Raw genomic sequence first — 20,506 nt, 5'->3', positions numbered from 1 at the left:
ACGTCTAGCACTCAACACAGTGCCGGTAGCTGCTTAATAAATATTGACAGACTGATGAACTCTCAGAGGCTCCCGATCCTCATCAGCAGAGGAGTTTCTTCATCAGGTATTCCCCAGACACCAGTGAAAGCACGGGTCACACACAAAATCCGTGCCGGGCGCTTCGCTAGGGACTAGGAATACCAACACAAAACAGGCTCTCGTCCATAAAACGAAAGGGTTAGATGGGATTGATTATCTCTAAATTTGCTTCTAGGTCCTAAAACCTACATGGGCCGGAGACCCGCGTGGAGAGAACCAGACCCGGACCAAGAATGCATCCCCGACATTCCCAAAGTGGATACATTGGGGCTGATTTATAGGAATCGGTGGTTGCTGGTTCCAAAGGAGCGTCAGACGGGAGAAACAGAGAGACAGAAAAGAGAGAAGGAAAGAAGAGAGAAAAAGAGGGGAACAGAAAAGGTAAAAGAGAAGCCAGAAGCCAGAGGGGAATGAAGACAGGAGGTGAGGAGGAGGGAGAAGAGAAAAAAAACAGGAGAGGGAGAAAAGACGTTAGAGTCAGAAGAGAGAAGCGCGAGAAGTGCGGAAAGTAGGAAGAAAAAAAGAGAAGACAAAGAAATGAAAGAAAAGAAAGAAAGAAGAACAGACAGAGCCCGGGCTCGCCCTCCTGCAAATAAGCACCACCCGATCCGTGTCACAACGACACTCCGTGAAAATAAAGCACCCGGCCACGCTCAGTATTCGAACCCCTCCACACCCCCGCACAGGTGAGCCAGGTCCCCGCGAGCGTGTATGTGTGCGGGGCTTCAAATCCGCCGCTCTTCTGCCCGCCCGCCCGCGCTCTATTTCGGGGAACGCGAGTCTCAGAACCCGAGAGTCTTCCCCGTCTCTACCCAGGTTACTCTAGGCGGATTCCGGTGCCGCCTCCCGTGGATAATCTGCGCCTGCGCATACCCCGGTCTGACGTCTTTCAAGCGCCCGACCACTTTCTCTCTCTGCTTTCGGCCCAGCCGGGGTCTCCAACGGGTCTCCAAGGACTCCAGAGCGCGCGGAAACCCGCAGATACCAAGAGGGCGGCGCTAGGACGGGGACATGCCCGGGAAACACCCGGCGACACCGGCCTTCCGGGCGGAAGTAGGAAGCCGTCGGCCGGCGCTGATTGGCTCCCGGGGAGGCGCGCGTCTCTGCCCCCGCGCCAGTTTCAGCGCGTTGGCGCGGAATCCTGAGCCGGAGCCTCGCGGACCATGGCGCCGGTGCACAGCGCGGAGCCCGAGCCCGGGAGCAGCGGTGAGGACGCGGGCGGGGGCGCCGCGAGGGCCGCCTGCCCCCGGCGTGGCCGGAGACTGGGGCGGGGGGCGCCGCCGGAGCCCGTGCAGCCCCCGGGGTGTGGACACCCGGGGCTTCCCTCCGGGATGGCCACACCGCGCTGCGCCCTGTCCGGGCAGCCGGCCTCGGGTCCTGGGGGGCGCGTGTGGAGGTTGGGGAAGGGGAGGGGGCTGGCGGAGAGCGCGGGTGCGGCGGGACTAGGTTGCAGCATCACCAGGTGGCAGACCTGCGTCTGCCGTCGCGAGAGCCTCGAGGCCCCTCCTTTCTCATCCTGCCGCGAGGGATGGGGCGGTGGGGGGTGGGCTGGCCGGCGGGGGTGGGGGTGGGGGCTGCGCGGCTCGGATAAAGCCGGGAGTCCCTCCGTTGCTAGCATCCTCGACTCCGGGGTGTTAGCGCCGGTAAGGACCTTGGAGGTCCGCGAGACCAGTCCCTCCCTTTTACAGAGGAGGAAACTGAGGCCCAGCGACGGGGGATAAGAAATCTGTTGCAGGAGTTTCTGCTTCTGGTCTCTGAGCATCATGACCCCCTTTTCCTATTTGCCTTCCCTCGCCCGCCCCCACCGCCTCGCCCCTTTTCCTAGACCCGCTTGTTTCTCGATTGAACTTTGGTGCCAAGTCCTCCACTTCCCCCGTTGGGCACGCGTAGCGGTCCTGCACGTTTGCATTGTGATGAGTGCTTGAACCCGTGTCTGCACATCTCGGCCTGAGGAAATCAGCTTTTATTTATTTACTTACTTTGCCTCAAATGCTAGGGTCCGAGTATGGGCTGGTATATAAGAGCACAGATCACGTGGGGAATGTGGAACAGATGGTGGTCGTTATTTCCAGACAAGCACATCACATAGGGTGTTTCTTGAGTGCCATCACTAGAAAAAATGTGTTTTGGCTTTTAGGGGGATAGTTTTCCACTTTATGCATTTTAAAATGGTTTTCAAATTCTTCTAAAGAAAGTGGGGGAAGTACTGTGACTCTGACCATTTACTAATACGCTTAAAAGTAATTCTGTTACAAGTTAGTACTAATATTTTAGTATTCCTTTTATCAGAGAAATGATCAAGAATGAATATTTATATTTCTCTAAAATAGAGGTGGAAAATGCACAGTTACCCTAATCCAGATACTGGATTTTCAAGTGACTATGATTAATAAATTCTGTCAGAAGTCTTGAGTCTTTTTTACTTCAAAAAATCTGATGACTGTGAAGGGCCTTTGCCTTCCTGGCCCAATATTTTTATCTCTTGTCAAATTGATAGTTTTATAATAATGAAAACCTAGTTGTAAATTACAAATGTCAATTTGTCCTCTCCGGTTTTAGAGGAATTGCTCCCGTGGAGATCCGAAGCATTAAGACAGTGTAATAAACCTAGTTGGGTTGGGGAGCTGTCAGGACTGCATTACAAAGGAAATGTATGAACATGCATCTTGACCTATCACTTAAGCAGTGATTTGCTGTTAAGCCCTTCTTTTATCTTTTAAAAACTGAACTTCATCAGGGAGCATCAAAAATCACTCCTTGGATGATGCTGTGCAATCTGGAAACCACTCTTAAGTTACAGGCTGTGATTATGTTACTTTGATGGGCTTGTGACTAGAATGTTTCCTTTGGAGAATGCTGAAAGACTCATTTATTGTGCTTTTGAGATAGCCTGATGTCTATAGACTTCTCTTTGGGGGTGCCCCAGATAGTTCTTTTTAGCTCAGAATCCATGATTGCTAGAATCAGCCATTTTTTTTCTATTTAAAAAAAATTTATACATGTGAAGCAACAGTGTTTAAAAAGAGAAAGGAGAATTATTTGTTTATGTTTAAATTGGAGAGTCAAGGCCCATTGTTTTCCTTAGGGACACCTAGACATAGCTTGAAAATCTTATAAGCAATTGTTTACCTAGACGCGACTTTTTTACCTTCCTGAAAAGATGGAAAGGAAAGTTTATAATAAAGCATTGGCTGTAAGCTTCTGATTATTCCTGGTGCTGTAATAGGTGTACTACTGGGTCATAAGTAATAGTAATAATAGCTAACATTTATGTAGTGCTTTATGTTTTGTAAGGCACTTAACAGATAGCTTCATTTTATCCTTGCAGCAGACCTGGGTAAGGAGGGGCTATTACTACTCCCATGTTACAGAAGAGGAAGCTGAGGCCGAGTTGTTAAATGACTTGCCCAGGGTCCTACAAATGGTTAGAATTTGAGGCCAGGTCTTCCTGACTCCAAGTCTGATGTACTATCCATTGTGTTATTTAGCTGCAAGATCAAGTTCTTATCCTCTCAGGCACACACATTGACAGAATTATTAAGTATAGGATCCATCTGTCCATAGCAGCTCATGCATACTTGGATACATCAGGGATTTCATCTGTGTGACTACTTTCTTGCAAATGTAGATTGCAGTTTTCACATGTAGTACAGTTTTTGTGAATTTCTGCGTCCAGAAAAATTTGTAACTTGGTAGCCAACGTTGTAGTGATGAGCTTCCTTGAATTTAGCTAGGCTGGTCCTTGGTTATACCGGCCCTGGTGGAATTTGTGTTCCACTGATATGTTTTTCAGGAATGTAGGTTCACCTCCATGTTGTGACGGGGCATTGGAGGACTTTAGAAGAGGAGCCCACGTATATGAGGAATTTCTTTAATGTTTCACGAGATGCCTGGTCTCACTGATGTGGGATGAGTGTACATTTCTCTCCAGTGCCCATCTGTGCTTCTTCATCTTGTGCTATTCTTTTCCATGTCTTCTCAAAATTTCTTCACAGGTTGTTTACTCGGTGTGCTGGAGGCCTTGCTTTAGGTCTTTTAATATTATGTAGGTAGTAGTGACACAGTCAGGCTGTCTGTCCAGTAGTCTTCATTTTCGCCGTATAGCTGAGCTATTGCCCTTTGTGATCATCCAGTTCTTCAGTGATATCTTTATACCATACCTTGGGCTTGAGTCATTATTGGTATTATCTTGCACAAACATTTGAACTGACAGTAGAATAAAAATGTCATACTGAAACATAAATGAACAATAAAGTCAAGTGCAGTCACATTTTTAGGAATAGGGCCATTTCTAAGTACAGAATTGAAGTAGAGATCAGTGGGAATAACTTTAGGATTTTCATTTAAGTTCTTAGCATATTTAGAAGAGTTCTCTGATCAGTCTGGGAAAGCTGCTTGAAGATTTTTTGTATGTGTGATAGGGGAGATGGAGCTAGATGTCTGTTGGGATATAAGGTGGAGTGGAAAGGAAGGAAATGTTTCAGGTGAATGCCATTTCTTTGGACAAGTACCAAAGTAGGCCTGGGAGAAAGTAGACTTTGAATAGACATTCTAGAAGAGGTCTGGGTTGGGCTTAGGAGATGAAGGAATTGCAAAAGCTTTATGAAGGATTTTCAGTGACCCAATCCATAAGTGAACTGGAAGTCACTGCAGGACATAAAAGGGGAGGGTGGTGATTCACTTCAGTGCCAGCCATCCTGCCAGGCACTGGAGATACAGAGACAAAAAGAAAGCCTTTGCTCTCATGGAATTCATATTCTACAGAGGGGAAACCATGGTGATGGTCAAAGTGACCAGCAGAGAACACTTTGGTGGTTTGAAAAGCTGATGACTGGCAGTCAGTGTCACAAATGTTAAATTACTCATGTGCCCCCCATTTGCAACTGCATTTTAATCAAATGAGAACTTTCTGTTCCGGGTTAGCTTTTTATCAAACAGAAGCATAATTCATTGGTTTGGATTTCCATGTCCTTTTGTCTTTAGTGAAACGGATGTGAGTACCAATAAAAAGGAAAATGGTCAAAAGGCAAAAAGCAGAATGAGCAGAAGTGACTCTTAAGTCACTTCTGTCAAAAGTATGTCCTGAGTGTGAAGGCCGGCAGCATGGGACAGAGTTGAAAAGATCAGTCTGGATTTGACAGTAGAAAAGCTCGGTCCAAATCCCAGCCCTATCACCTGCTACTACCACTTTGACCTCAGTATGTAACTTTCCTGGGCTTAATTTTCTTTGTAGAATTGAGTGGATTGGTTGGATTAGATGCCTCTCGGTCCCCTTCCAGGTCTAAATCTATGATCAAGTGATCCTGACTCCAAGTCCCTGGTGTTTTTCACTATATCTTCTTGCCTGTCATTGTTCATTTCCCTCCTCTCTGAATTCAGATTCCTTACCTGTAAAGATGAAGTTGTTGTGATAGATGAATCCTTCCTGCTCTGATAATCTGTAGCTCTATGATGACTCTATACCATGGCTTACAGAATAGTGGCTAAGCTTACTGGTGCTGGTATAAGTAGGATTTTGAGTCGAATTAGAACAGACCAAATGAGTACAGTTTTCTAGGGGCGGTAGATTTCTAACTGATGTCTTATAGATTAGGGAGAGATGTAGGTGATTTCATAATCTGAAATCACCCCAAGGGAAACCTGCGTGGTACTACAGTTCTCATTGCTTAGTATGTATTTGGGAATATATTTTAATATTTAAATAACTTGGCAAAATATGTTAATCCCTAGTCATTATTCACTCCTACCTTGCACATATAGGATGTGATGTTATTGTCTGCTGACAATAACTTGTACTTATGAAGAAAATGGACATCCCTGAAATAGTAATAAGATAAATAGAATTCATTATGAACTTCTTCTTTTTTTACATTAGCACCTTTTGTCATACAGGCCTCGCCTCTTTTTTGTTGGTAGAGTTTTAGGCTGACATCCCTTTCTTAGTCTGGATAATAGCTTAAAAATTTTTTTCAGCCTAGAATTTTTAAAAAATGTCGACATTAGTGCCATTATAGAGATTTTCTAAAGAATTAGATTTATAGCAAATTTTGCTGTGTGTAGTTTTTCCTTTAAGTTGCTTAAATTTTCCTTGTGAATATGCTTTTTGGGGCTCATATAAGAAATGGATGTTAACATTGGGCAAAAAACATCTTGGGAGTTTAGTCTGGAGATTGAAATTCTCCCATCTCATGACATTAATTTGGTCTCTTCAGGTGTATCAGATTCGGGGAGTTCGATGGCTTCACGTTCTCGGAGGGAAAAGAAATCAGTAAAAGGGCGTCAGGAAGCACTAGAAAAACTGAAAAAAGCAAAAGCTGGCGAAAAATTTAAATATGAGGTAAGTATTCGGTTCTCTTGACTAGGTCTTGGGCTCTACCCAGTTCATACTTTGTTAGCTTATATAAATCTTTTCACAGACTAAGAAAGTTGTGTTTTGTGTATCTCTGTTGTCATAGTCATTAATTTGTGATATTGAACATGCATCCTGTGCATGGGATTGAGAATTTTATGGGTTGCAGTTGGGTTTCCTAAAAGGTATCTGATATTTTATTTGAGTTTTATTGTTTTTTTTTTTTTAGCATCACAGTTATTTTTTCTTCCACCCACTGAACCTTCCTTTGAATAGAGAAAAACATCCTAGGCCAAGACAGTTGATGCAGCAGCTGCCCACGTATATCACTTCCACATCTGTGGTTCTGCCCACTAAGAAAGTGTTTTTCCATTAGTTCTCCAGGACTGAGCTTGTTTGTTAAAATTCATGAGAATTTGGCTGCTTTTTAGTGTTGTTTACCTGCTTGTAGACATTGTGTATATTATTCTCTTGGTTCTTCTTTCTTCACTTTATATCAAACATGTTCCCAGGTTTCTCTAGATTCTTCATATTCATCTTTTCTTACAGAACAATAATATTTTATTACAGTCATATAGCATATTTTGTTTGGCTCCTCCATAATCGATAGGCATCTATTCCAGAATCCTTCTGGATCAACCATATGTATTGAAGAATATTGTTACTTTCTCTGTTAGTGAATACTTTGTGTGTATGTAAGTGTGTGTAGGTGTTTGCGTGCTTGCACACGCACACAGGTACATGTGCACAGGCAGGTGCCAGAGTGGGTACTTCATGTGTCTTTTCTTTGAAGAGCCACAAATGTCCTGAATTTCATTTTTAAAAAGTGAAAATGCTCTTCTTTCTAAAATTGCAGGTTCTCTTCCAGTTATCTTAAATTCAGTCTATATAGAAGCAGGCTGCTGGTCTACCTGGTTTGTACTTTTGAGGGCATTTTTGTTAAAATCCATTAATATATTATTCCATGGAGTCTTTTTACTTATGATTTTGTATGGTAATTCCTTTTACAATTTTCTAAAATCTGATGCCTGATACACTGAAGGAAGATCTGTGAAGCTATAGGTGCAAAATACCTGTGCAGTTCAGCAGCGCGGCTCTTGGGAGTTCAGAGAGGAAAGGCTTTGATTTTCTAATCTGACAAGAAAACTATTTCAAAATTGTCTAATGACCTAGGGTGCAAAAATCAGAAATATGCTTACTGTGAGGTGGTCTTGCTTCTAACCTAAAGCGAGAGAACTTACTTCTGGCTTTTGCATGCAGTCTTCAGGCACTGTACTTTTGGTACTTAAGAGAAAAGAAGCTAGTGATTATACGGTTGACTCAATTATACACACGTGGGGAGGAGGAGCAGTAGTACAATTGGTTAAGAATATATGGTCATTTTATTGCAAGCATTGACAGATGCGGTCATTGTATCATTTGTTTTTTCTTGACCGTTTCTCTTTGTTCCAACGGAGGGTCCTTTCAGTTGGGGCGGGGTACATGTCCAGAAATGACTCGTGTAAAAACAAGCATCAATAAGACTTACCTTTAAAGAAAGGTTATTAAAATATTTTTGTTTGACTCTATATGTTTCTTGGCTCTATTGTTGTGGGGATTGGGAAGGGCAGCTGCCTTTACCTTTTTACTTATGTTTGGTGTGGTAGGATAATAGTAAAAGGAATTTCATTCCAGCATCACCATCTGACACTGAAGGAGGGAGCTAGTTCAGAAGCTTATAGGGAATATGGAAAACAAGCTTGAAAATTTCATGTTATAAAATCCCCAAAGCATATAATCAAGGGCTGACTATATAATTCAGTTTGTTTTTGGTAAAGTAGATGAGTAATTGACAGCGTGACACGCATGTCATGCTAATAGAGCTGTTGAGCATTATCTAAATGGTTTGAGCTGGAAGGGGCTTTAGAGATCATTTAGATCAGCCAATACTTTTTTTTATAGATGAGCAAATAGGCCTAAAAAAGGTGAAATTTCTTGTCAAAAGTCCTGTCAGTAGACAACAACAGAACACCAGCTCAGATCCACTGTGCCATATTGGTGTTGTTTGGTCGTTTCAATCATGTCCAACTCTGTGATTCCATTTGGGGTTTTCTTGGCATAGGTACTGAAGTGGTTTGCCATTTCCTTTTCCGGCTCATTTTACAGATGAGGAAACTGAGGCAAACAGGGTTAAGTGACTTGCCCAGAGTCACACAGCTAGTAAGTGTCTGAGGCTGGATTTGTGCCACTTAACTGCCCCACTATGCCATATTGCCTCTCCATATTTCAACATCCATTTTCAGGAAACCCTACGTGTAATGGCATTGCATGATAGAACTGAATGTTTCGGTTGCAGCCATTCCTTTCAGACGTTTTAGGTCCTAATTCCATTTTGTGTCTCGGAGTCTATGCTTGTTTTCACTTGCCCTGAATTTCATCTGTGATTTTTTATGATGTTGGCAGGTAGAGGACTTCACGAGTGTTTATGATGAAGTCGATGAAGATCAGTACTCCAGGATGGTCCAGGCACGACAGGATGATGACTGGATTGTGGATGATGGTAGGCTCTACGAAATCCCCTGTGTCACTCTTGCTTATGCTATGCAGACAGTAAATGTTACCTGTGTGGAACATACCCATGAAGGTATGCTTTGTTTGTTTTTTCTGTTAGGACATATTAAGAAAAAGTAATCTGATTGTGTCCTAACCTGAAATTCTTGGACTCACGTGAACATCACCACCAAAAAACCCCAAACTTTAACAAGTTGCCCTTGAATAATAAATATAATAAGGGTTTGGAAGGAATTCTGACTCCCTGAAACGGATTAGGTGATGACCAAATAAAAGGAAGAATTACTTTTGATTAATTCAGTTAAGTATCTCCCCAGTTCTCCTTTGACTAGATTAAAGAGGTTATCAATCCTTAGATGGAATAATTGAACAGGGAGTGCCAGTTTGTTGACTTAGTTTATCCCAGACTACATCAAGGAAGATGACCGACCCTGTGTTTAATCTAAAGGAGTAGGTGTGGATGGGTAAGAGAACACCTCTTGTTTCCTAGGAATAGCACTACTCCCTCATGGGTCCACAGTGGAATTAGTATTTTAGTTCTGTTTCATAAATCAAACCTAGCTCTAACCTAGACTTTGTACCTTGGTTTGTCTTGCTGAGGGAATTTGGCTTCTTTTTCCTTGAATACTATAAAATCCCAGAAGGCCTTGTTTGGGTCAGAGAAAATTTTATTTAACATGGGAAACTCTGCCCTTACGGATCTCCCTTCAAGCAGCAAAGTTAATAAAAAACACAAGCAGATAAAATTTGTCTTTTGTGGCCCTTGCCTAAATAAATAGAGTATTAAGGTTTTCCTTCATTTTGAAAAGCTTTTGTATTTTCAGGTTATCTGCTTAGTTGCTTTGTGGGAAGGGGTGGTCAAGTAAGCTTAGGATCACTTTTTGTTTGGGATTTTTAAAATGTCATCTGAGGGGAAGACAGGGCTTTGGACCGTCCCATCAGTGTCCTCCAGGGGCTCCAAGCACATGTGCAGTGATCCTTTCAGAGTTATATAGGAGTCTGAAGGAGTGGTGAAATGTTGTTCTTGATTCCAACCCCAAACTGCCATACGTGGATTGTAGGATCTGGTTTGAATACAGTGAGTTGTTTTTGGCCTCTTTCCTCTCTTCATAACTGGCCTTAACTACCCTGCTCCTTTTCATGTTAAGGTGGAAATCTCATCTCGAGGGGCTCATGATGTTGGTCCCAGTTCTTTAATAGAGTGCACCATCGGGGTTTGCTCTACCCTGTGTTGTGTCTACTTTGGGCCAAGTCATTCACCCTGTTAACCTAGTTGTATATACAGTAGTCCTCCCTCATCCACTGGGATCCATTCCAGGGCCCCCAGTGGATACTCGAGACAGCAGATAGTACCGAACCCTGTACAGACGATTCTTGCTCTAACTTTACTGTAGAGTACAGTGCTCTCTCTCTGTTCTTATGTCTTGGCTTAGCGCTTTGTGGCTTCCCACCTCCCCCCAATCTCCCAAAACAAACAGAAAAAACCCCTCCAAATGAAAGCAGAACGATGCGCTGCTTCTGCTGCCGCCGCCACTGGATCTGGGACTTGGCTTGAGACCTCTGGAGGAATCCTTTGCCCTGCTTCACCCACCTGCCTGTGTCTGTCGTCCATCCATACTCGGGTGCTTCACGTCTGTCCCCAGCCCTCACGTGTTCTTGAACTGTGTGCTGCCCCTCTCATTCTATGAGTGCTTGACCCTCTTCCTGCCTCCATTATTCCCCTGAAATTTGTGGTTGGCGGCGGGTGGCTGAAACTGTGGAAAGCGAAACCGGGGATCACAGGGGACCACTATATTGTTTCTCTCTCTGCGTTACACATAAAATCTACAGAGTGGAAGTCGTGTGCTTGCCTGCAGCAGTGTATGCTGTAACAGGATGCTGTGTGATGGAGCAGTGGCATCGTATGAATTGGTGCAGTATTTCCTTAGATAGGTTACGATGCCGGTGACCGCTGTAGAAAAAAGAGTCTCTCCTAATGATTTCCTTTGCTGTTGCAGACGGCATTGGCTATGTAGAGGATGGCCGGGAGATTTTTGACGAGGAGCTCGATGATGACGCCTTCGACGTCGGTAAGAAAGGTACGAACCTGTGATTTTCAAGAGTGTGTTAATGGTTGGTTAGAAGAGCTGTCCAGAGTTCTAGATGACTTACTATATGGCATTCTAGAGTAGTTGGCTCGCCGCAGCTTTGTGGACAAAAGATCTTCTTTTAAAGTGTACATTTAAAAAAATTTTTTTTATAGATATCATTTATTGATGTTACCCAAATATCTCTCAGATATTAATCAGTATCTCTTTCTCCTCCCAGAGAACTATCTCATAAAACAGAATATTTTTTGAAGGGGAAAAAAGAAAGAAAAAGAGGAGTAAAAGAAAAAAAAATCAGTATTGATAGTCTAAAAATATGTGCAGTGTTCTACATCCGTGGACCTCCTACTTGTGCAGAGGAGTGAGAGGCAGTGTCTTAGGTCTTTTCTGTGAGGCTGAGATTGTTCTTTGTAGTTCTGAAAGGTTCTTTTTCAATTATTTTGTGATTGTTAGTTATTTCCATTTGTGTGGTTGTCATTGTGTATATTATTTTCTTGACTGCTTCACTCCTCATCAGTTCATGAAAGTCTTTCTGTGCTTCTCTGTATTCATCATAGTCATCATTTCTTATAACATAGTGACATTCCGTTCCATTCATGTGCCACAGTTTGTTTACTAGATGAGCATCTACTTTGTTCCCAGCTTTTTTCTACCTCAGAAAGTGCTGCTATATATATTTTGGTATAAGGGGACTTTTTTTTTATCAGCGACCTACTTGGGGTATACGCCTAAAGGCTGCGGTCTAGTGTTTAGAATGAAATTTATTTTATGTAGGAAACTTAAAGACTCACAAAATCATTTAATTGAAAAGCATTGAGCACCTACTATGTGCCAAATACTGTGCTAGGTACTGGTGATTTCAAGACAGAAGTGAAATAGTCCCTCCTTCTGAGGATCTTAAATCTAGCTGTGGGAGGCAATGTGGACATGTATATAAAGTATAAGATAGTTTTTGGGGAAGGCACTAATAGGCAGGGAAAGTTAGAGAGTTAGAGTACTATGAAAAACTATGAAAAAAATAGCATTTTAAATTTCTTTTTAGTATCCGAAGCCTGTAGTTTAAATATTTTGTGGATGTTTTGAGTGTTAAGACAGCAGAGCTTCGAGGCTAAGCAGATTTGGATTGAAGCTTGGCCTCAGAATGTACTGGCTGTGTGACCTACAAGCCATTGTTTAACCTCATGGTGTTCTAGTCAGGTCTCTACGACTGTAAGTTGCAGACCAGCATTTGTAGAGGGAGTTTCCTCTGCTAGGAGGTCCCTATATTCACATTTCTTAGCTGTTTGTGAGATATGTTTATGATACTAATATTTTTAATTATACTTGAGCTGATTGGAGTCCATGATTTTTAGCCATATGGCACCACCTGGAGTAAATTCCAGTTTGGTGGTACAAAGATGACTTTTTGCCATCACAAAAGATTATTGAAAGTATTATGCTTTCTCAAATGTGATCCACCCTGATCTTTCCCTGGTGCGATGTGCAGTTATTGTACTGGTAACCTAATGTAGTAAAAGGGCCACATGAAGGAGGGAAGCCTCCATTGTCCCAGATGAATCCTCTCTTGAGGAGTTACAGGAAGACATAGACAGCACTCACACAGGATGAGCAAGCAACCAATAGGCATTTAGTAATTATTTTTTGACTTAAATGAGAAGGTGTAGAAAAGTTATGATCTCCATCAGGGGAACCAGTGTGGACACTAAGTAGATGTTAGGATTTAGAAAACACGAGTAATTGGCTAGTTTTATTGAAATTGAGAGTTGTATTTATGGAAATCATAAAATAATTGTTTTTTCTTAGATTTAAGTCATTGGTTAAAAAAGTTATTTTTAGTAAAGAAGTCTGATTTGTCAGGTTAAGATTGCCTTGATAATCTTCAGTGCTGGAATGACCAGGCATGTGAATTCATTCAAAAGTTACTATAATTGCTTTGAAATAAAAGTTTTCCTCTTGTAGTTTCTGTTTTCCTTGCCCTGTGAGTAGAAAAAAGATGCACTAAGGCAGTATACTTAAATTCTGGTCCTTCTAGCATGAACACAAACAAGCTTCTATTTGTTCCTAAAATGAAAGGATTTAAACAGCCATCCCTTATAATTTGATCTAATACCTAACCAAAATTAGCTTAGACTCTAGAGCTGGGAGACACCTTAAAGACAGTCTAGCTTAACCTCACTTTACACATTTGGAAACTGAGGCTTAGGGAAGGTAAGGTGACTGCCCAAGGTCTCACTGCTTGTCAGTTGGGAAGACAGTAATTGAACCCAGATTCCCTCTCTAGTTCCAGGGATTTCTTATCAGGAATTTTTAAAGAAAATGTCTAACTCAGTTTTATTTGGTTATAATCAAGATTCTTTCCTTTTGTTTCTTCTCAAAGAGTGTGTACAAAATGGCATGATTTTTCATACTGGGCCCTTCAAAATAGGTATCTTCAACTCTTGGTGCACAGAAGGCAGATGATGAGATCTTTAATTTGTAGGTTTAGGTTTATTTAGATTATTTGGGGAGGCAAGCAGACATTTTTTTTAAAGATTAATTTATTTATTTTTGGTTTTCAACATTCATTTCCCTAAGATTTTGAGTTACAAATTTTCTCCCCATCTCTATCCTCCCCCTCACCCCAAGATGGCGTGTACTCTGATTGCCCCTTTCCCCAGTCTGCTCTCCCTTCTACCCCATTCCCCCCCACCCCCATTATCTTTCCCTTTACTTTCTTGTAGGGCCAGATAGATTTCTATACCCCATTGCCTGTATATCTTATTTCCCAGTTGCATGTAAAAACAATTTTTAACATTTGTTTTAAGAACTTTGAGTTCCCGAATTCTCTCTCTTTTTCCCTCCCCACCCACCCTCCTTGAGAAGGCAAGCAATTCAATATAGGTTATACATGTATTGTTATGCAGAACACTTCTATAATAGTCATGTTGTGAAACTGTATATTTCCCTCCATCCTATCCTGTCCCCCTTTATTCAGTTTTACTCATTTTTCTTCTTTGACCCTGTCCCTTTTCAGAAGTGTTTGCTTTTGATTACCACCTCCCCCAATCTGCCCTCCCTTCTATCATCTCCCCCCACCCATCCTCTTTCCCCCTACTTTCCTGTAGGGTAAGATACCCAATTGAGTATGTATGTTATTCCCTCCTTAAGTCAAATCCGATGAGAGTAAGGTTCACTTATTCCCTTTCATTTACCCCCTCTTCCCTTCCATAACAATAGCTTTTTCTTGCCTCTTTTATGTGAGATAATTTACCCCATTCCAAGTAGACATTCCTAATGAATTTCTGTTCTGGCAGGAAAAGGTGATAAAGCATCCAAAGACAAGAAGAACATAAGGAAGGCGGTGGTATCAAAGCCAAATAATATCAAGTCAATGTTCATGGCGAGTGCTGGAAAGAAGCCTGCAGATGTGAGTGTCACTTCTTCACTTTCTGTCTTTTCCACTCAAAGATGAAGTGAGTAGTCACTTTGATGCCTTTTCAATAATTTCCCGGTACTGCCTCCCTCACCTCAGTGGAGTCCTCTTGTTTATCAGAGAATCATAGTTAAGCAGCTAAGCCTGAGCTCATCTGACAGCATTTGCAGCCTTTGGCATCTCTTGTCCCCAGCTTCTCTACCCAGGTGAGGGAGGTCTCTTTTGTTAGTTGTCATCTGAAGTCAGTAGTGGTCACTTAATTCATTTAATTGGAGTTTCACAGCCTTTTAATGGTGTTTTTATTGGTAATCTTTGGGTATGTGGATCTACTGAGTCAGCTTGATTCAGTCTTTATCAATTCATACAAGTCTTCCCAAGATTATCTGAATTCCTTACACTTTCTCATTGTTTCTTTCTCTTCTTCTCTTCCCTACTCCTCCCCTCCCCAGCAACTTATCTGTAATTTAATCTCAGTGGCCTGGGACATCGAGGGGTCAAGTGACTTGCTCATGGTCAGCCATCTATTCCACGTTCCACATGGCTTCTTTCTTGTTCCTTATGTTAGAATAGTATTTTGTGTCATTCATGTGCCATGATTTAATGAACCGTTGTACAATGGATGGATGAGTATCAGCTTTGTTTCCAGTTAGTTGCTACAACCAAAAGTGCTGCTGCTGGTAACTTTCTGTCTTTGATATCCCGGGATACATGTGTGCTAGTTGAAGGGTTTGAGCACTTTTATTGACTTTCTTACATAATTCCAAATTGTTTTCCATATTATTTGAACCAGTGAATTAAAAGTTCTCTGGGGGAGATAGGTATTCAATAAAAATTTATCAAATGAATGAGGTTTTTTGTGAACTTACTAAGCTAGCACATTGGGCCCGAGTATTCAGAATTTCTATTCTTGTAGGCATCATTGCAGTCAAGAAATGAACTCAGTTTATACAACATGATGTTTCAAGTGTGACAGGTCATCCAGATGCACATATACTCTAGGCAGCCTGGGATCCTGGAATGAGAATGAAACATCCAGTCAGGATGTATAGAATTGGCCTCTCATATATGCAGGTGATAGTTAGAACTGTGAAAGTGGATGGGTTGTTAATAGGGAAAGATTGAGAAGCTGGGTGCTAACCTGTCACATCCTTCCTTCCCCGATGTGTCAGCCTGACGCTCTTGATTACGAGGTGTATGGACTAGACTTCCTCATCTTTCTCTTATACCACTTTGCTGGCTTTGACTCTACTACTTGTGCACAGAATATAACCCTTTTGTGAGAACAGATAAACTATGGGTTCTTAATCATTTTTTGGTTTTGTTTTCCAGAAAGTTGTTGACTTGTCAAAGGATGATTTGTTAGGGGACATCCTGCAGGATCTTAATGCTTCGGTAAGTTATTTTTGTGGACTCTGGTAAGGAAGAGATTCAACAATATTAATAATAAAGACTTTTTTAAAAAAATGTTACCTCTCTATGGGTCTGTGATGTCAGAAATGAAAGGAATTCTCTCTGAGGAAACCTCTACCAATGCAGGTCAGCCGCTGCTCTGCAGGTAAGAGTCTTAGAGAGTTATCTGAGGCACTGGGAAGTTAAGTGCCTTGCCCAGGGTCCTACCCGGTGTGCGTCAGGTGGATGTGAACCCACATCTTCTAGCTGCTCTGTCCACTGAATCTTACATGTCTTGTCTTTTTAAAATGATTAAAAAACCACCCCACCCTGCAGTTGAATCACCTGCCTGTGCCATGTTAGGTGAGTAGTTTTCAGCAGTTACCAGCTACATGATTATGTAGTTTGATGTGTGTGGGTGTGTATTCAGATACATGCAAGAGTCTGTTCTGTAAAAGTATATCCTTTGTATTCAGTAGCTGTAGTATATCTTGTTCCCTAAATAGGCTGAATCCTGTCAATCTGAAACACTTTCAGCCATGAACTGCTTGCTTTCCCTGGGCTTAGGCAGGGAGTGATTGAGGAGTCAGTTGCAAATGCTTGGGATTGACAACAGAACTCACAAGGACTGAGTCCTTGTTTTGAATTCAAAGCCCTTTCTTCTGAAAGGCCAGTGATAGAAATCAATGCACCTTCATCGTCTCCTCTCAGTTCTGTGCTCTTCTTAAACTCAGTGTCCTGGAAAGACAGATGGAAAGAAAGAGTGTTTAATTTTTAAGAGAAGTAATTGGTATGGGGTGGATTTGATGTCTGTTTCAGTTTTCCAGTGGCACTATGGTTCTGTTGCTATAGTAACCACTTGCATGAGCATATATGTTGTATGGGGGGAGGAGAGACAGAAAAAAAGCATTATTTGTTGGGCTTCATTGGGTGAAGGAACATACTCTTTCTGTCTTGTGATAAGCCAAGCATGGCAATGAGTCTGTCTTACCCTTTCTTTCAGACACCTCAGATAACTCCACCACCTATAATGATGCTAAAGAAGAAAAGGCCCACTGGAGCTTCACTGAACCCTTTTTCTGTGCAGATACCCAAGGTAAAAAAGCATGTCTCAAATAGATTCACATCTGTTTTTTTCTACAAGAGGGAAATGCCTCTATATTTATTATTTTCTCCTGGTCTGTAGAGTTATTGCCTTTTTATTTTTTGTTTTCAATATCTCTCCCTCTTCATTATATTGTTCCCTGTACATAAAAACCATGTGCATGAGCATGCCTCTTTCTTGCACATTTTGTGATACCCCACATTTGTAGATAAGTACTGTGTTTAAGTTACATTGACTCTGGTACTGAAAGATGAGAAAATTTTTATTCCTAGACACCATTGTATTTCTGTATGTGTATTTGACTGAAATGACAATGAAACAGCTATAGTCACATATTATAAATAGGAGTGGTTCTCTCTCTCTCTTTTTTTTTTTTTTTGTTTCCACTGTTGCCTGGTGAGTTAGGAGAGGCAGTTGGTATAGTCATGGGCCCTAGATAGAAGACTTTTTTTTTTCTTAATATTTTTAGGCAGCTCCTTTGGGGAAAAATGATGCTTCTGTTTCAAGAAAAGAATCTCCTGTGACTCCTGTTCAGGTTAAGCATGTTGATTATGTGGCCAAGCCTGGAGGTATAAAGCAGAAGCACAAGGATGTTGAACAGATGCAAAGTGTGGTAGCAAATTGTGATCCTGTGGAGGTGCAACAGGAAGATGCTTCTGAAGGTATTATGTCAATTGCTTAAATTGCAAAGAATCAGAAAACTTGCATTTTGGATCATGAGGAAGCTTTTAAAAAGTCCAATTCAGGTATTCATTTTGAAGTGAAAATGTAGTTTTGCAAGATGTATGATAGTATTTCTGTTTCTGCTGACATGTTGGGATCCATAGCTGCCATAGGTGATTATCACAACATGAGTGTTTGATGCTTCTAGGAGAGGAGACGATGAAAGAGGAGGAGGAACAGGAGGAGGAAAAGGGTTTGATGGATTTTGAAGATGGAGACTTTGATGAACCTATGGAAGATGAGGAAGCTAATGTTCTCCCCAGAGTTATCAAGACCCAGGAAGAAGGGAAGGAACAGGAAAAGAGTGTGGAGCCCATGTTGTCGCATTTGTAAGAACTGTTGGTTAAGAATAAACTTCATCTGTTACATTCAGCTCTAAACATTGTCTTGCAAATAGAATTTATGTGTTTCTCATGTGATTTCTGCAGAGACAGTTTTCTCCCAGAGGTTTCTTGTTGGGACAAAATGGATCAGGAAGATGAAAGCAGTTTACAAACCCAAGACATCCAAGTAGATTCAAATCGCCTTCCATTGGTAAAAGGGACAGATGGTGATCAGGTCTTTTTGTTTTATTGGCTGGATGCTTATGAAGATCAGTATAATCAGCCAGGTAATTATATTTGTGCTGTGTTGCCTGGGGAAGAGTTTTTTCTAGAAATGCCATTCAAAGAGTGTAGCTAAAACAAATGGAAAACATCACTTTGTTTAGGTTTACAGTGTAAATAAATACATTTTCAGTCCTCTGTCATAGGTACTTTTGGAAAGGAGCAGAAGCATAAGAATCCAGAAAAAAGTTGATTCAGAAATCATTTTTATTGGGCATTTACATGTGTTTTTGTTTAAAGAAAAATTATAATCTTAAAAGTCAATAAAACAACTCAGACATACAAAATAAGAGGTTCAAATCTTATCCTAAACCTTTAGCCTTTAACAGCATAGAACTAAATGAATTAACAAATAACAAACCAAAAAATACTTCAGTTTTCTGTTGCCTTCTGGATCTGCTTGAAATTCAGCTATCACTGACTCTGCTTTCCTTCCCTTTTTCTTTCTTTTAAAAATATAGTTGTAGTTGATGTATATAATTCTGGTCATACTGATTTCACTCTGCATCACTTCATACTAATATTTCCATATTTCTTTGTATGCTTCATATTTATTATGGTGCCACAATTATTACATTAATATACAACATTTGAATCAGCATTTTCCAACTGTTGAGTGTTTAGGTTGTTTCTGTTTTTTTATTTGCTGTTACAAATACAGCAGTTGTGGATATTAGGAATGTATTTTCATATATATTTTGAATGTAAAACAGTGTTTAGGATTTCACTTTAAGCAAAATAAGTATGAAATCCAAATTCCAAAAGAGCTGGGAAGCTGTCCCAGTTCTCCTGTTTTGTCCTCTGTTACTTATAGGATCATGGGATTTAAGGCTAGAAGGGATCTTGGGTATAATCTAGTCTAACATTCCTTTCTTCCTTCATTTTACACCTATGTAAACTGAGGACCAAGTAGTATAAATAATTTAAGGACATATTGATATAGTATGTAGCCAAATGGGGATTTGAACCCAAGTCCTCCAACGCTTAAGTCTTTTGCCAGGTGAGCATACTGCTTTTTCTTTTCCCTATAATCGGTTCTGAAAATGGAGATTCCTCAGTTTCTGAGACTAGTGAAAAATATCAGTTGTGTCAGAGCTGCCTTCTCTCAGATGGTAAGAGGACAAGGAAGGTGGGGGTTTCAAACTTCCAGTTTCTTTGAAAGCTGTATGCAAAATAGAAGGAATATCAACAAAGCAAGTAATTGAGTAGAGAAAGGGTTAAGTCTTACAGTTATCTGCAAAGGTGTTGGCTATAACTGGGAAAAAAAACTGGGTGGCAGAAGTGTTACTGTGCTTTGGCTTACATGGAAACTCTGACTGACGTTTATTCATTACTTCAATAAAGAAGAGATTAGCTGTACAAGTGAATATTCACCCAGCTTACCTGTGGAAGAGGTAAACAGTAAGATCCTGTTCTCATTTCTTTTCTTTCCTCTAAACTGCTAGTTGAAGATGGACTGGTAACAACTGTTGACTAAGACTATGGGAAATGAGTTCTCTGAATATGTATGTATGTATATGCACCAGTTCTAGGCAATAAACAGGATGGTAATGGCTGCTCTTGGGTCTGAGACTTGAAAGCATGGGTTGGTGGCGATTTTTGAAAGATGGCTAGGGAAAGGTTGGCATAGGGGTGAGTTGATTGAAGTCCGGACAGTTCCCAGGAAAATAGGCCTTCTTGAATAGTCCACTTAATTGATTAATGGTCACTGTCAAGATTTGAATTTGTGAAACTCAATTAAAAAATACTTTTTCTTTTCCCAGGTAGAAATGTGACTACTATTTCTACTCCTCCTATCTTTTATCACAAAGTAGTATCCTAGTTGGGAGTGCCAGGTAGAGCCGTGGAAAGAGTCAGGAAATAAAGGTTTGAGCCCTAGCTGTGTCATAGAACTGCCATGTGACCTTGGGAAAAATCACTTCATTTCTCTGGGCCTTGGGATTTAAAGTGAATAGATCAGACTGGAAGATTTCTAAATTCTTTTCCAGCTCTAATAATTTGTGAATTTCTTTAGGGGCACAAAGGTATGCAATGTCAGGTTTTAGAGATTCATGTTGTGACACTGAAAGGATAGCTAAGTAGAAAAACTTTGTGTGACAGTTGGCTTGTCATGCTCATACTTGTTGCTGAAATCTCAGATCTAATTTTCCCAAAATATCTTTGATAGCATTCAAGAGCAAAAATAAAATAATGCCATTTGAGCCA

General features: G+C 41.1%; 1 protein-coding gene across 4 annotated transcripts in view; it reads left to right on the top strand.

Moving 5' to 3' along the window:
* The first annotated feature begins 1,144 nt into the window (after window positions 1-1,144).
* Window positions 1,145-20,506, top strand: part of POLA1 (DNA polymerase alpha 1, catalytic subunit) — a 322,857-nt gene continuing 303,495 nt past the window's right edge. For 2 of the 4 annotated variants that reach the window (XM_036746573.1, XM_036746572.1), the window contains exons 1-10: window positions 1,217-1,287; window positions 6,294-6,418; window positions 8,873-8,969; window positions 10,978-11,058; window positions 14,361-14,473; window positions 15,809-15,871; window positions 16,872-16,964; window positions 17,443-17,635; window positions 17,845-18,025; window positions 18,125-18,306. In XM_036746573.1, the coding sequence (XP_036602468.1) occupies window positions 1,245-1,287; window positions 6,294-6,418; window positions 8,873-8,969; window positions 10,978-11,058; window positions 14,361-14,473; window positions 15,809-15,871; window positions 16,872-16,964; window positions 17,443-17,635; window positions 17,845-18,025; window positions 18,125-18,306 (1,171 nt within the window). In that variant the 5' untranslated portion in view covers window positions 1,217-1,244. Of the gene's footprint in view, window positions 1,288-6,293; window positions 6,419-8,872; window positions 8,970-10,977; window positions 11,059-14,360; window positions 14,474-15,808; window positions 15,872-16,871; window positions 16,965-17,442; window positions 17,636-17,844; window positions 18,026-18,124; window positions 18,307-20,506 lie in introns of all 4 variants that reach the window. The other 2 variants (XM_036746570.1, XM_036746571.1) reach the window with 2 other exon arrangements.

Source organism: Trichosurus vulpecula, chromosome 2, assembly GCF_011100635.1.
Source record: "Trichosurus vulpecula isolate mTriVul1 chromosome 2, mTriVul1.pri, whole genome shotgun sequence".
NCBI lineage: Eukaryota > Metazoa > Chordata > Mammalia > Diprotodontia > Phalangeridae > Trichosurus > Trichosurus vulpecula.
This window is presented reverse-complemented; position numbering and strand designations above follow the sequence as displayed.